The 12,497-nt window shown below is 41.6% G+C and overlaps 2 protein-coding genes across 4 annotated transcripts; one reads left to right on the top strand and one right to left on the bottom strand.

Moving 5' to 3' along the window:
- Positions 1–435: 435 nt before the first annotated feature.
- Positions 436–6,633, bottom strand: LOC135543340 (uncharacterized). Of its 3 annotated transcripts, XM_064970522.1 has the most exons (13): positions 6,431–6,633; positions 5,928–5,965; positions 5,235–5,438; positions 4,827–4,961; positions 4,556–4,744; positions 4,305–4,460; positions 4,021–4,167; positions 3,828–3,863; positions 1,962–2,096; positions 1,753–1,871; positions 1,540–1,674; positions 1,254–1,365; positions 436–889 (listed from the first exon to the last, which is right to left on the bottom strand). In XM_064970522.1, exons 1-13 carry the CDS (start codon positions 6,616–6,618, stop codon positions 816–818), a joined length of 1,668 nt encoding a protein of 555 aa, XP_064826594.1. In that variant the 5' UTR covers positions 6,619–6,633; the 3' UTR covers positions 436–815. The 3 variants fall into 3 exon arrangements, with proteins under 3 accessions (XP_064826594.1, XP_064826595.1, XP_064826596.1); XM_064970523.1 differs by lacking the exon at positions 3,828–3,863; XM_064970524.1 differs by lacking the exon at positions 5,928–5,965 and having other exon boundaries at positions 6,431–6,458.
- Positions 6,634–7,250: 617 nt separating this feature from the next.
- Positions 7,251–11,324, top strand: LOC135543339 (adrenodoxin-like). Its single transcript, XM_064970521.1, has 4 exons — positions 7,251–7,753; positions 8,650–8,774; positions 9,009–9,138; positions 9,677–11,324. The coding sequence occupies exons 1-4, from the start codon at positions 7,575–7,577 to the stop codon at positions 9,783–9,785; spliced, it is 543 nt and encodes a 180-aa protein (XP_064826593.1). The 5' UTR covers positions 7,251–7,574; the 3' UTR covers positions 9,786–11,324.
- The last annotated feature ends 1,173 nt before the right edge of the window (positions 11,325–12,497 follow it).

The following is a 12,497-nucleotide window of genomic DNA, read 5'->3' as shown; positions in this document are numbered from 1 at the left end:
CTCACATCGACAGACTGAAAACGCTGTTCATGTTTGGGTGCATACTGTCTGTCTTTGCCTCTGTCTGTTATAAACTGTCGGTGTAGTGAAGCACTTCGTTTATCTATTGGTCTCACTTTTGTAGTTTTCCTCAAGCTAATTGTTTTCCCGAAGTCTTTTTGTTGATATAGGCAGGCAGTAGATAGTAGTCTAGCCTATTTGATTATTTATGACTACCTGCCATACAGGAGTGTCTCATTCATAAACCTGGATTATACGGCTTGGATCAGTTGGTTCCAGTTAATTTCATTATACAGTATATACTATTCAAACAGTATTCAGACAGTTGGAGTAGGGGAAGACTTTGGACCTGTTGCTGAAGCGTCATTGAAACAGCTTCAGGCAAAACACATCTCCAGCTGTTTTAATTTCAATGAACACAAGAGACACACCATGTAAAATGCTCCGTTTTTATTTTAAGAAGGGAGGACATACAACTTAATACAGACAGGATGCAGCTGTTTTATGGTTCACATGATTACTGCATGGAAACAGAATGTGTAGAATGGATGTATTTTTTACAAATCCATGTGTTTTTTAATGTCACTCAAGATGGTGACAGAATAGAACACTTCAATAGAACACTTCATGTTGCAACTTGCCATCAAGTGACAAGTCCCTTTCATAGTGAATTGCAATGGCTGTTCCACTGGATGTCAGAAGGTGAATTCACCAATTTGTAAGTCGCTCTGGATAAGAGCTTTAAATGACTTAAATGTAAATGTAAATGTAATGTCCATTCTATTTATTCTAATTCTACAGTTAGTGCAGGCCTCTTATGCTGCCATGGGGAAGGAGCAGATGGAAGCTCTCTTCAGTTCACAGTCCACTGCTGTCCACCAGCTCTCATCTGGGAGAGGGAACAAATGACAATGTTGTTAAATGGACCACTCATATACCATATAACCCAATTTTAAGGATCTAACTTTGATTGTGTGTAATAGACCTGTTGATTAAAACAGTATCAGAATGTTATGGTTATGAAAGAACAGAAATCTTATAATACAACATGCTCTCATAACCAAAACCAAGTTCATCTGGGTCCTTCCCAGACTTTTTATGATTTATAGCCTTATTTATCAACAGTCTCAAAGGTAGCATTTCACAATATAACCTGTTATTGATAGCACTGTGACTTAGAAAATATTATGTTGTTAATACTTCAAAGGTTGTCAATATAGATATCAAATCCTTTTTAAATGTATGAGTCTCACCAATTCTGAACATCTCCAGACAAGCCTGCTTGTCTGTCTGTGTGTCTGGGTGACCGGGCATCCAATCACTGTAGCCCCAGGGGGACCCATCGGTCCACTCTGACTGCTTATCCTGCAGGGGTCACAACACACACACACACACACACACACACACACACACACACACACACACACACACACACACACACACACACACACATACACACCAATAAAACTATTGGAAAATGGCTTGGTTACTATTAGACATTCTGATTGAACAAGAGTGAGGGGGGGATGGAATACTGACCTTCACGACTCCACCCAGCCAGGTGAGGACGGGACTCTTGGTGGCCCTGATCACCATGGAGACCAGGCGGGAGTGCAGGTCGCCGTTGGTTACGGAGGCCAGGTGTCCGTGAGGGGAGAGAATGCTGCAGGAGGACTGGACGCACACACAAATATTAGGAGAGCTGTTTGTTTCAGAGAAAAGTGAATATGACTGACTGGGTGTATATTTCACCTCTGCCTCACTGAAGGTCATTAGTGTGGGGTTGAACTGATAGCAGTGGCCATCGATGACCTCACCAACACACTCTTTCTCTGAGTGAGTCTCAGCCTTAGCACTCAGCAGCCTATCATCTACAAGGAGACGGAGAGCAAGCATACTCCCTCAGTACACAAACACACACAAACTGTACACACACATACTGTACACAAAAACACTCTCACCCTGAGGTGTCAGTGTCATGCTTCTCTCCATCTCTCCAACAGGCCTGATGATGCGTCCGCTCCTGATGTCCATCAGAGTTTTCTGGGAGTTCTTTGTTCCCTGTCTGTACTCATCCACAGAGGAAGGAGTGTACACTGGAGAGAGAGAAATAGAATTTACCCTGAGTGTACAAAACATTATGAACACCTTACCATGACATAGACTAACCAGATGAATCCAGGTGAAAGCTATGATCCCTTTCTGATGCCCTTTGTTAAATCCACTTCAATCAGCTTCGATGAAGAGGAGGAGACAGGTTAAAGACGGATTTTTAAGTCTTGAGACAATTAAGACATGGGTTGTGTGACACTACAGTGGTAGGCTTGATTACCAACAACGACGAGACGGCCTACAGGGGGGAGGTGAGGGCCCTCAGAGTGTGGTGTCAGGAAAATAACCTCACGCTCAACGTCAACCAAAACTAAGGAGATGATTGTGGACTTCAGGAAACAGCAGAGGGAGCACCCCCCTATCCACATCGATGGGACAGTAGTGGAGAGGGTAGTAAGTTTTAAGTTCCTCGGCGTACACATCACAGACAAACTGAGGAGGCTGAAGAAATTCGGCTTGTCACCAAAAACACTCACAAACTTCTACAGATGCACAATCGAGAGCATCCGGTCGGGCTGTATCACTGCCTGGTACGGCAACTGCTCCACCCACAACCGTAAGGCTCTCCAGAGAGTAGTGAGGTCTGCACAACGCATCACCGGGGGCAAACTACCTGCCCTCCAGGACACCTACACCACCCAATGACACAGGAAGGCCATAAAGATCATCAAGGACAACAACCACCCGAGCCACTGCCTGTTCACCCCGCTATCATCCAGAAGGCGAGGTCAGTACAGGTGCATCAAAGCTGGGACCGAGAGACTGAAAAACAGCTTCTATCTCAAGGCCATCAGACTGTTATGTCATGGGGGTGGCAGGGTAGCCTAGTGGTTAGAGCGTTGGACTAGTTACCGAAAGGTTGCAATTTCGAATCCCCGAGCTGACAAGGTACAAATCTGTCGTTCTGCCCCTGAACAGGCAGTTAACCCACTGTTCCTAGGCTGTTATTGAAAATAAGAATTTGTTCTTAACTGACTTTCCTAGTAAAATAAAGGAAAAATTAAAAAAAACTAGCATTGAGTGGCTGCTGCCAACACACTGACTCAACTCCAGCCACTTTAATAATGGACATTGATGTAAAATATATCACTAGCCACTTTAAACAATGCTACTTAATATACTGTTAACATACCCTACATTATTCATCTCATATGTATATACTGTACTCTATCATCTGCTGCATCTTTATGTAATACATGTATCACTAGCCACTTTAAACTATGCCACTTTGTTTACATACCCTACATTACTCATCTCATATGTATATACTGTACTCGATACCATCTGCTGCATCTTGCCTATGCCGTTCTGTACCATCACTCATTCATATATCTTTATGTACATATTCTTTATCCCTTTAAACTTGTGTGTAGGTAGTAGTTTTGGAATTGTTAGTTAGATTACTTGTTGGTTATTACTGCATTGTCGGAACGAGAACCACAAGCATTTCGCTACACTCGCATTAACATCTGCTAACCATGTGTATGTGATAAATACATTTGATTTGAAGTGCCTTTGAACTGGGTATGGTAGTATGTGCCAGGCGCACCAGTTTATGTCAAGAACTGCAATGCTGCTGGGTTTTTCACGCTCAACAGTTTCCTGTGTGTATCAACAATGGTCCACCACCCAAAGGAAATCCAGCCAACTTGACACAACTGTGGGAAGCATTGGAGTCGACATTGGCCAGGATCCCTGTGGGATGCTTTTAACACCTTGTAGAGTCCATGTCCCAAAGAATTGAGGCTGTACTGAGGACAAAAGGGGGGGGGTGCAACTCAATATTAGGAAGGTGTTCTTAATGTTTTGTACACACAGTGTAAATAACCCTAAATACTTCTTCCAATAGTTATTTCCTTTTTTAGATATTACAATTTCAGGAAAATATAACATTTCAAAGCCCTGTACCTGGTGCCACTCTCCTTTCCATCTCGCTGACGTGTTCCTTGACGAGGCCGGTGTTCAGGTTCATAATGAATCGCCTGGAGGGCTCTGTTCCCTGTCTACGTTCCTCTACTGGGATGCTCCGGACCTCAGCCTCGACCAGCCTCACATCTACAGGGAGAAGGAGAGGGCCACTGAATAAGCAATTCAAGTGGACAGGCTTTTAGATATGGATATGAATATATATATATATATATATAAATAAATATATATATAGTGTATATCAAAAAGAAAAACATTTGTTGTACTTTGTAATCTGTCTCTCTCATCCTGAAGTATCTGTTTCATGCTTCTCTCCATCTCTCCAACAGGCCTGATGATGCGTCCGCTCCTGATGTCCACTAGAGTTTTCTGGGAGTTCTCTGTTCCCTGTCTGTACTCATCCACAGAGGAAGGAGTGTACACTGGAGAGGAGCAGGGGAGAAAGACAATATATAAAACCCAAAATGTAAAAAATAAATAACATTTCTGGATAATGTAACATTTCAAAGCCCTGTACCTGGTGCCACTCTCCTGTCCATCTCACTGGCGTGTTCCTTGACGAGGCCGGTGTTCAGGTCCATGAGGAAGCGTCTGGAGGGCTCTGTTCCCTCTCTGCGCTCCTCTACTGGGACGCTCCAGGGCAAAACATCAGCCCTCACCCATCCTCCCACTCTCCTCTGGACTGGGACTGGGACCTCCATAGGCTCTGGATAGGAAATACATGGGTTAAGTGCTCAAGAATATTTTAGCATATTCCCTCTCTATTACAAATACACACACTCTCTCACCCTGAGGAGTCATTATCATGCTTCTCTCCATCTCTCCGACAGGTTTGATGATGCGTCCGCTCCTGATGTCCACCAGAGTCTTCTGGGAATTCTCTGTTCCCTGTCTGTACTCATCCACAGAGGGAGGAACGTACACTGGAGAGAGAGAGAGAAATATACAGACACAATATCTGTTACACTGTTTTCAGCAGTATCAGTTACACTGTTTTCACCCATATCAGTTACACTGTTTTCACCCATATCAGTTACACTGTTTTCAGTAATATCTGTTACACTGTTTTCAGCAAGCCTTAGCTTCCAAAGCTAATGTCTGTAGGACTGCTAGAAAACCTGTGCATACTGAGTCCAGGGGAGAAAGACAATATATAAAACCCAAAATGTAAAAAATAACATTTCGATGCCCTGTACCTGGTGCCACTCTCCTGTCCATCTCGTTGATATGTTCCTTGACGATGCCGGTGTTCAGGTCCATGAGGAAGCGTCTGGAGGGCTCTGTTCCCTGTCTGCGCTCCTCCACTGAGAGACTCCGGGGCAGAACCAGGACCTTGCGATCCTGAAGCCTTCCTCTAGGGGATGCCACTACATGATCCCTCAGTGGGGCAGCATGTAAACCTGGGGGGACACAACATACAATCAGTAAATATTTTAATCTAGAGCAAAAGTGGGGGAGGCACGGTCAGATTCATACATACACACACTTGCAAAAATGAACATACTGATGCATGCACACGGGCACACACACCCTACATGCATGCATGCCAGCCCACAAACACACTGCCCTTGAACTTTGACCTTGTTATACAAGGCATGCACTTATTTTGATCAGATAAGAACTTACATAGAGAATGAAGCGTTGCCCTATTGGTACAATTATTAACCACTGTGCCAGGAAAATAGTCTATAATGATAAGAATTTATTGTAACAAAGTTCACAAGAGCAAAATCAATGTCAAGAATAAGTCCAACGTTACAGTCCATTGATATAGTGAAATGTAGTACATTTGCGTAAGCAGTCTATACTGTAATATTTCAGTTATTCTCAATTTGAGGAATCTCGTCTGTCAAAAAAAAAAAAAACATTCAAAACTTTCAGATTCTTACTTGACAAAGCCAGGAGCAACAACGTAAACGTCAACATCCTGTTAACAAGACAAGAAGCAAAGAAGAGAAAAAGTGGATGAGAGAGAATGGTTGTGTCTAAATGTACATAGTGTCTGAATGTATATACTGTATGTACCTAAGTCAGACAGGTCATCTCACCTGATGGTTGTAGGGTGAATGCAGCTGGGCTAGTGCTCTGTGACTGTTCTCAATCTAAAAGTCTCACTGTCTCTCTTACCTTTTAGTCCAAGTGCTCAGTTCCTGTCCAGTTTACCAGTGCCTTTGCCTCTCCCTTCACTTAGATAATGTTTCGACCTTAGTGTCTATTTAACATTGGGTTCTAAGTATGTGAGTAGCTAGCCTACATTGACTGTGTGTGTCTGTGTCAAATACGTTTTCCTTTTATGAATAATATATATACTGTCTATATACCATTTAGCCGACGCTCAGTCTGTGTATCTTTGTGTGTGTGTATTGAGTGTGCGTAGTTGTATTTCACTTACCTGTATGGTGAACAGGTGGAGGTCTGGAGACTCAGAAAGTGATTTGAGGAAAGGAAAGACTCACTGGTCAATAAGTATTCAGCAGCAGCAATAAAGATGATAAGGGGCGTAATACTCTCTGATATTAACACAAACAGTTCAAATGGAATCCCAAGTTCAAGAACATTGGGAAACAGCAGCAATCCCATTAAAAAATAAATAAATTGGCAATAAGACTTTACCTCGTTTCACCTTTTTATAAACATTTTGGATTGCTGCCATATCCCAATGTTTTTTAACTTGGGATTTCATTGGAAGTCATTGTCACGTATGGCAAGGCATCCAGCTAATAAAGTGAGATAGCGCACCTGTTACCCACTCCACACTAGCACGAACAGTATTGATTGAATTCGTTTTCTTTATGTCAGTAACATTTGATCAAATTACTTTATTCCATTTAAACTGCCCTGTGTAAACTACTAAAATGATAACACATATCTGGTGTGCTACACCATATAGAGTCGTATGTATGAATGGAAAAGGAGACTTGTGGTAGTTCATTCTTCCCATAATGAGTTTTGAGTAATAATTTCCCTTTCAGCTCATATACAGATATTGAGGATAAGAGTACTTTTCAAGACCACAGTAGGTAGACAACTTAAAACTAGTTTTCAAAATAATCATGTACCATGCGCTAACATTTGGATACATTATGGAATACATGATATAATACATGAAAACTATTCACTGCCCCGAAAAAGACCCCAAGAAAACTCTTGTGATTGGCCACGTAAGGTCACGTGAGATTGCATGTCAGAATTTGTTCCAGGAAGTTATTTTGAGATCTTTAAATAAAAAAGTTAAACCTTGCGCTTTGCCTTTGAAATAGTCCAGAGGCTAAGCTTGTTTAATTGAAACGAATTAGATATATTTCAGGTTTTATTTCCAAAGTGATCGTGTAGCAGTATGGCCTCCATATAGCAGTAGCTAAGATGTTATGCAATAAACGTGAGCAGCGGTGTCTGCTGGTTACGCAAAGGGCTAGATATAGCCATTTGAGCATGAAGTTAGCTGGCTTTGTCAGTACTGTATAGCGGTGTCATACAAAGCGAAATCCGACTCTTCCCCGCCGTTTAAGCTAGATTTTGAACATCATCAACAATCAATGGCTCTGATGACATCGGCAAGAAGACTATTTCATGTTTCGTTCCGAGAAAATTCTCTACGACGAGCTGAAGCACTTATTTCAGCAACAAACACAACGTCGGGGAATTTATCATTGGCCGGTCAGCGAATGGCCTGTATTCGTCTAAGGGATTTTAGCATCAACACACAACCTCTTAGGTAAGGAATCGTGTCATCTATCATTTTCCCAAACGTTCTTAACTTGCTAGCTATAAAGGTATCCACACTTTGTTAGGATACTTGCTAGTTAGTCATATTAGCCTTCAGTTAACAATAACTGAAGGCTAACTTCAGCAGAAAGGCTTGTTGCGTAATCATTGTGTCAGTACTCGATGTATTTGATCGAACCAACTAGGTAGGTATCATTTCTTAGAAGTGTGTGTTTAATCATAACTTCCAAACTTGCAGCAGTGTGACGAAAAGGTCAGTCAGTCAGTCACTCCATAACCACTTCTGGTTGAAAATGATGAGCAAAGGTTAACCATCTGTCTTGACACCTACTTCCTTAGTAACACACCATTATATTTAATCAATGTATTAACCATGACACACTGCCTGTAACCTTATGTACATCTCATCATTTGAAAATCATGTGGAAATCAATTAATTTGCAAACTGTCACCATTGTACAGCTAGGTACAACTGACTGATCATTCTGGCAGATAAGCACCATCAAACCAGGACTTTGTTCAGGATCTCTAAACAGTTGTTGGACTAGGACATTGCTGGATTGCCTTTGGGACTAGTTACTCACTGTAGAGTATGGAACGACTGTAGAAATATTGTTCAACACATCCTGGTATAGATGTTAAAGCTAAAGCCATTGGATCTGTGTGCAGAAACCCGAAACCAATACACCTTCAAAAACAGCCTGTACATTCGCAACTGAAGTCCTGAGAGGGTGTTACCTAGTCTATGGGAGTTCCCCATTTCCCACATACAATGCAAAGTCCTTGAGCATCTGTAAAGTGTTATGTTAATCCAATGGATTCCAAATCCCCAGCATGACCACAGCTACTGTCTGTTTCTGCACCCTTGTGTCTGTTCCTGTGCAGAGCTGACAATAAGGTGACGGTCCACTTCACCAATCGAGATGGAGAGAAGATCTCTGTCAAAGGCTCTCCTGGAGACTCTCTCCTAGATGTCATTATCGACCAGGACCTCGATTTTGATGGGTTCGGTGAGTTGGGTTACATTAATGTGGTTAAGTGAATTAATACGGTTGATTATTGTAGATTTCGCCTGCTCTCTCACTCTGTGGGATGTTTTGATCTCTCTGTCTGTGTTTCAATTCAATTCAAGGGCTTTATTGGCATGGGAAACATGTGTTAACATTGCCAAAGCAAGTGAGGTAGATAATATATAAAGTGAAATAAACAATAAAAATGAACAGTAAACTCTGTCTGTCTGTCAGGCGCATGTGAGGGGACACTGGCCTGTTCTACCTGTCACCTGATCTTTGAGGAAGACGTGTATAATAAGCTGGGCCCCATTACTGACGAGGAGATGGATATGCTGGACCTGGCCTACGGACTCACAGACACGTGAGAGACACACACGAATTGGAGGCCCATTGATTGGACGCACAAGTGAAATGACACACACACACACACACACACACTGCCACCAATGTAACCAGAGTGTTATGCTGTTCAGCGCTGCTTTATAATGAGATTAGGAGGTAAGCATTGTGAGGAACAAGAACAGAGGGATAAACACACAGTGGCACACGCTTGCCTTGTACTGTTGCTAGCCTGATTTCCGACCAATCGGAAGGGGATTTGAGTTCTGTGTTGCTGTTGCTGGTTTAGGCAGAGCAAGAGGAGAAGGGTGACAGTCACGACCTCACTAATCATATTTGCTGAGTGTTGACTGAACCCCTTGTGACACTGGCCCAGTTCACTTCTGTTGTCCCAAATGTTACCCCGTAAACACATCTTGAATAAGATTACCTCCTCACTCTCCAACTTCAATTATCCAATTATTTCAAGTGGATAGATTTTGGTTAGGTCATAGCTTTGTGAGGTTTTTAAATATGTTTGTCATAATCTTTTCTCTCTCCCCCCCCTCTCTCTCTGCCAGGTCCCGCCTGGGTTGCCAGATCTGCCTGACCAGGTCCCTGGAAGGCATGACAGCGAGGGTGCCTGAGAGTGTGGCAGACATCCGACAGAGTGGAGACGGGTCCTCATAATGGCCACCCCAGGCCAGAGTAATAGATGTACTGAAATTTGCCCAAATCAATGCTTTATTTCAACACGAGCATGACCAAATAATGCCTAATTCTAAGTAGTATGCTGTTATAAATGTCGAAATGGAAGACACTATATTTATAGAGATTATGAGATATTAACATTTGAATGAGTCCCCATCATAGTTTTACATATACAGGGAACAGTGGGGAAAGTTGGCAAATAATTCCTCTGTGCCAAGCAGGTTCTGGAGAATAGAAGAAAGTTTAGATGGAAGTCTCCAATCAGCTCTGTCCTTAATGGTTGTGAAGTAGTATATATACTGAACAGAAATATTAATGCAACAATCTCAAATATTTTACTGAGTTAGTTGATATGAGGAAATCTGTCAATTGAACTAAATAAATTAGGTCCTAATCTATGGATTTCACATGAATGGGAATACAGATATGCGTCTGTTAGTTATAGATATTTTAATAGAAATGGGCCTTGGGATCTCATTACGGTGCTCCTGTGCATTCAAATTGCCATCGATAAAATGCAGTTTGTGGCTTATGCCTGCCCATACCATAACCCCACTGCCACCATGGGCACTCTGTTCACAACGTTGACATCAGCAAACCACCATACACATGGTCAGGTTGTGAGGGCGGTTGGACATTCTGCCCAATTCTCTAAAATAACGTTGGAGGCAGCTTATGTTAGAGAGATGAACATTCTATTATCTGGCAACAGCTTTGATGGACCTTCCTGCAATCAGCCTGCCAATTGCGAACTCCTTCAAACTTGAGACATCTGTGACATTGTGTTGTGACGAAACTTGAACATTTTAGAGTGACTTTTTGTCCCCAGCACAAGGTGCACCTGTGTAATGATCATGCTGTTTAATCAGCTTCTTGATATGCCACACCTGTCAGGTGGATAGATTATCTTGGCTAAGGAGAAATGTATGTACACAATATGAGAGAAATAAGCTTTTTGTGCATATGGAACATTTCTGGGATCTTTTCTTTCAGCTTATGAAACATGGGACCAATATTTTACATGTTGCATTTCTATTTTTGTTCTGTGTAGATGTTCTCCAGTGAATGTAAGGGGTTATGATCACTTTCATAGTCCACTACCTCTCTGGTGAGTACTTAGAAATAACACATTCAAATAGTTGTTTTTTGTGCTATTACCAATACACGTTACCAATTGTATTGAATTCTTTAAAATAAGTACCAAGAAGTGCAGCTTGTCACCATGTAGTTTCTGAGTAAATACCAGCTGAAACAGGATTGTAAAGTCACCCATCCAGACTTCAGAAAGACACCCATTAATCTGGCCAGAGGCGAGACTGGTTAGGATGCCTTATCTTGTCACTTCTATGGCCACCCTAGCCTTTGTTTTATCAAGTTGTGTACCCTTACTGTCTTTAGTGTTGTCCTACCACTCGTATAACCAAATATTAATTTCATATTCCACGTGATTGTAAATAGCACTCATCTGTGTATAGTCAGAGAAATTCTGTATTAAAATTGACTTTCTAATTAGTCTGATTTTTCTGTCTGTCCCATGTCCTGTTGTTGGCTCTGAAGAGAAACCACCCTCAAGGGAATATACCATTATACTAACATTATGTATTGCACAACCATAGAAAATGGATTCTCCAACATGTTCTTTAATGAGAAAATGACACACAGCAAGAAGGGGTATTACTTCAGTCCTTCAAATGCTTCACTCTTAATGTATACTGAAAAAATATAAACGCAACATGCAACAATTTTAAAGATTTTACTGAGTTAGTTCATATGAGGAAATCTGTCTATTTAAATAAATTAGGCCCTGATCTATGGATTACACATGACTGGGAATACAGATATGCATCTGTTGGTCACAGATACTTTTGAAATGGGCCTCGAGATCTCATTACGGTGTTTCTGTGCATTCAAATTGCTGTCGATTAAAATGCAATTGTGTTGTCTGTAGTTTATGCCTGCCCATACCATAACCCCACTGCCACCATGGGGCACTCTGTTCACAACGTTGACATCAGCAAACCCGCTCACCCACATGGTCTGCGGTTGTGAGGCCGGTTGGATGTTCTGCCAAAATTTTCTAAAACAACGTTGGAGGCAGCTTATGGTAGAGAAATTAACATTCTATTCTCTGGCAACAGCTCTGGTGGACATTCTGCAGTCAGCCTGCCAATTGCATGCTGCCCCAAACTGTTGGGAGTTGTAAGTGGCCTTTTATTGTCCCCAGAATACATGCTGTTTAATCAGCTTCTTGATATGCAATTTACTGTTGGATGTAAACACATTTGAGAAATATTTTTGTACATATATGAAAATGTCTGGGAGCTCATGAAACAGAATACACAATGTTGTGCAATTACTTTGGGAAGAGTCTGTTTTCAAACAATAGAACCAGAATCTGTTGAGTTGTAATAAACAGTAGGGTTGGGAAACTGGCAGCCCGTGGCCCCCTTTTGTAGACAAATATATATTTCATTTTGGTGCAATTTAATTTACTGTTGGGAGTTGTAATAGTAGAATACACAAGGTGCAATTTACTGTTGGGAGTTGTAATAGTAGAATACACAAGGTGCAATTTACTGTTGGGAGTTGTAATAGTAGAATACACAGGGTGCAATTTACTGTTGGGAGTTGTAATAGTAGAATACACAAGGTGCAATTTACTGTTGGGAGTTGTAATAGTAGAATACACAA

This window comes from Oncorhynchus masou, chromosome 7, assembly GCF_036934945.1.
Source record: "Oncorhynchus masou masou isolate Uvic2021 chromosome 7, UVic_Omas_1.1, whole genome shotgun sequence".
NCBI lineage: Eukaryota > Metazoa > Chordata > Actinopteri > Salmoniformes > Salmonidae > Oncorhynchus > Oncorhynchus masou.
Note: the sequence above shows the minus strand (reverse complement) of the source record. Positions and strands in the feature narration are given on the sequence as shown.

What these genes read in the sequence shown, in the direction of transcription:
- LOC135543340 (XM_064970522.1), bottom strand. Translation starts at nt 6,618, where the DNA reads ATGGGATTGCTGCTGTTTCCCAATGTTCTTGAACTTGGGATTCCATTT. An exon ending in GGAAAGGAGAGTGGCACCAG is followed by an intron (nt 3,864 to 4,020) that starts GTACAGGGCTTT and finishes TTTTGTCCTCAG; the next exon opens with TACAGCCTCAATTCTTTGGG. An exon ending in TCTGGAGATGTTCAGAATTG is followed by an intron (nt 890 to 1,253) that starts GTGAGACTCATA and finishes TCCCTCTCCCAG; the next exon opens with ATGAGAGCTGGTGGACAGCA.
- LOC135543339 (XM_064970521.1), top strand. Translation starts at nt 7,575, where the DNA reads ATGGCTCTGATGACATCGGCAAGAAGACTATTTCATGTTTCGTTCCGA. An exon ending in ATCAACACACAACCTCTTAG is followed by an intron (nt 7,754 to 8,649) that starts GTAAGGAATCGT and finishes GTTCCTGTGCAG; the next exon opens with AGCTGACAATAAGGTGACGG. An exon ending in GCCTACGGACTCACAGACAC is followed by an intron (nt 9,139 to 9,676) that starts GTGAGAGACACA and finishes TCTCTCTGCCAG; the next exon opens with GTCCCGCCTGGGTTGCCAGA.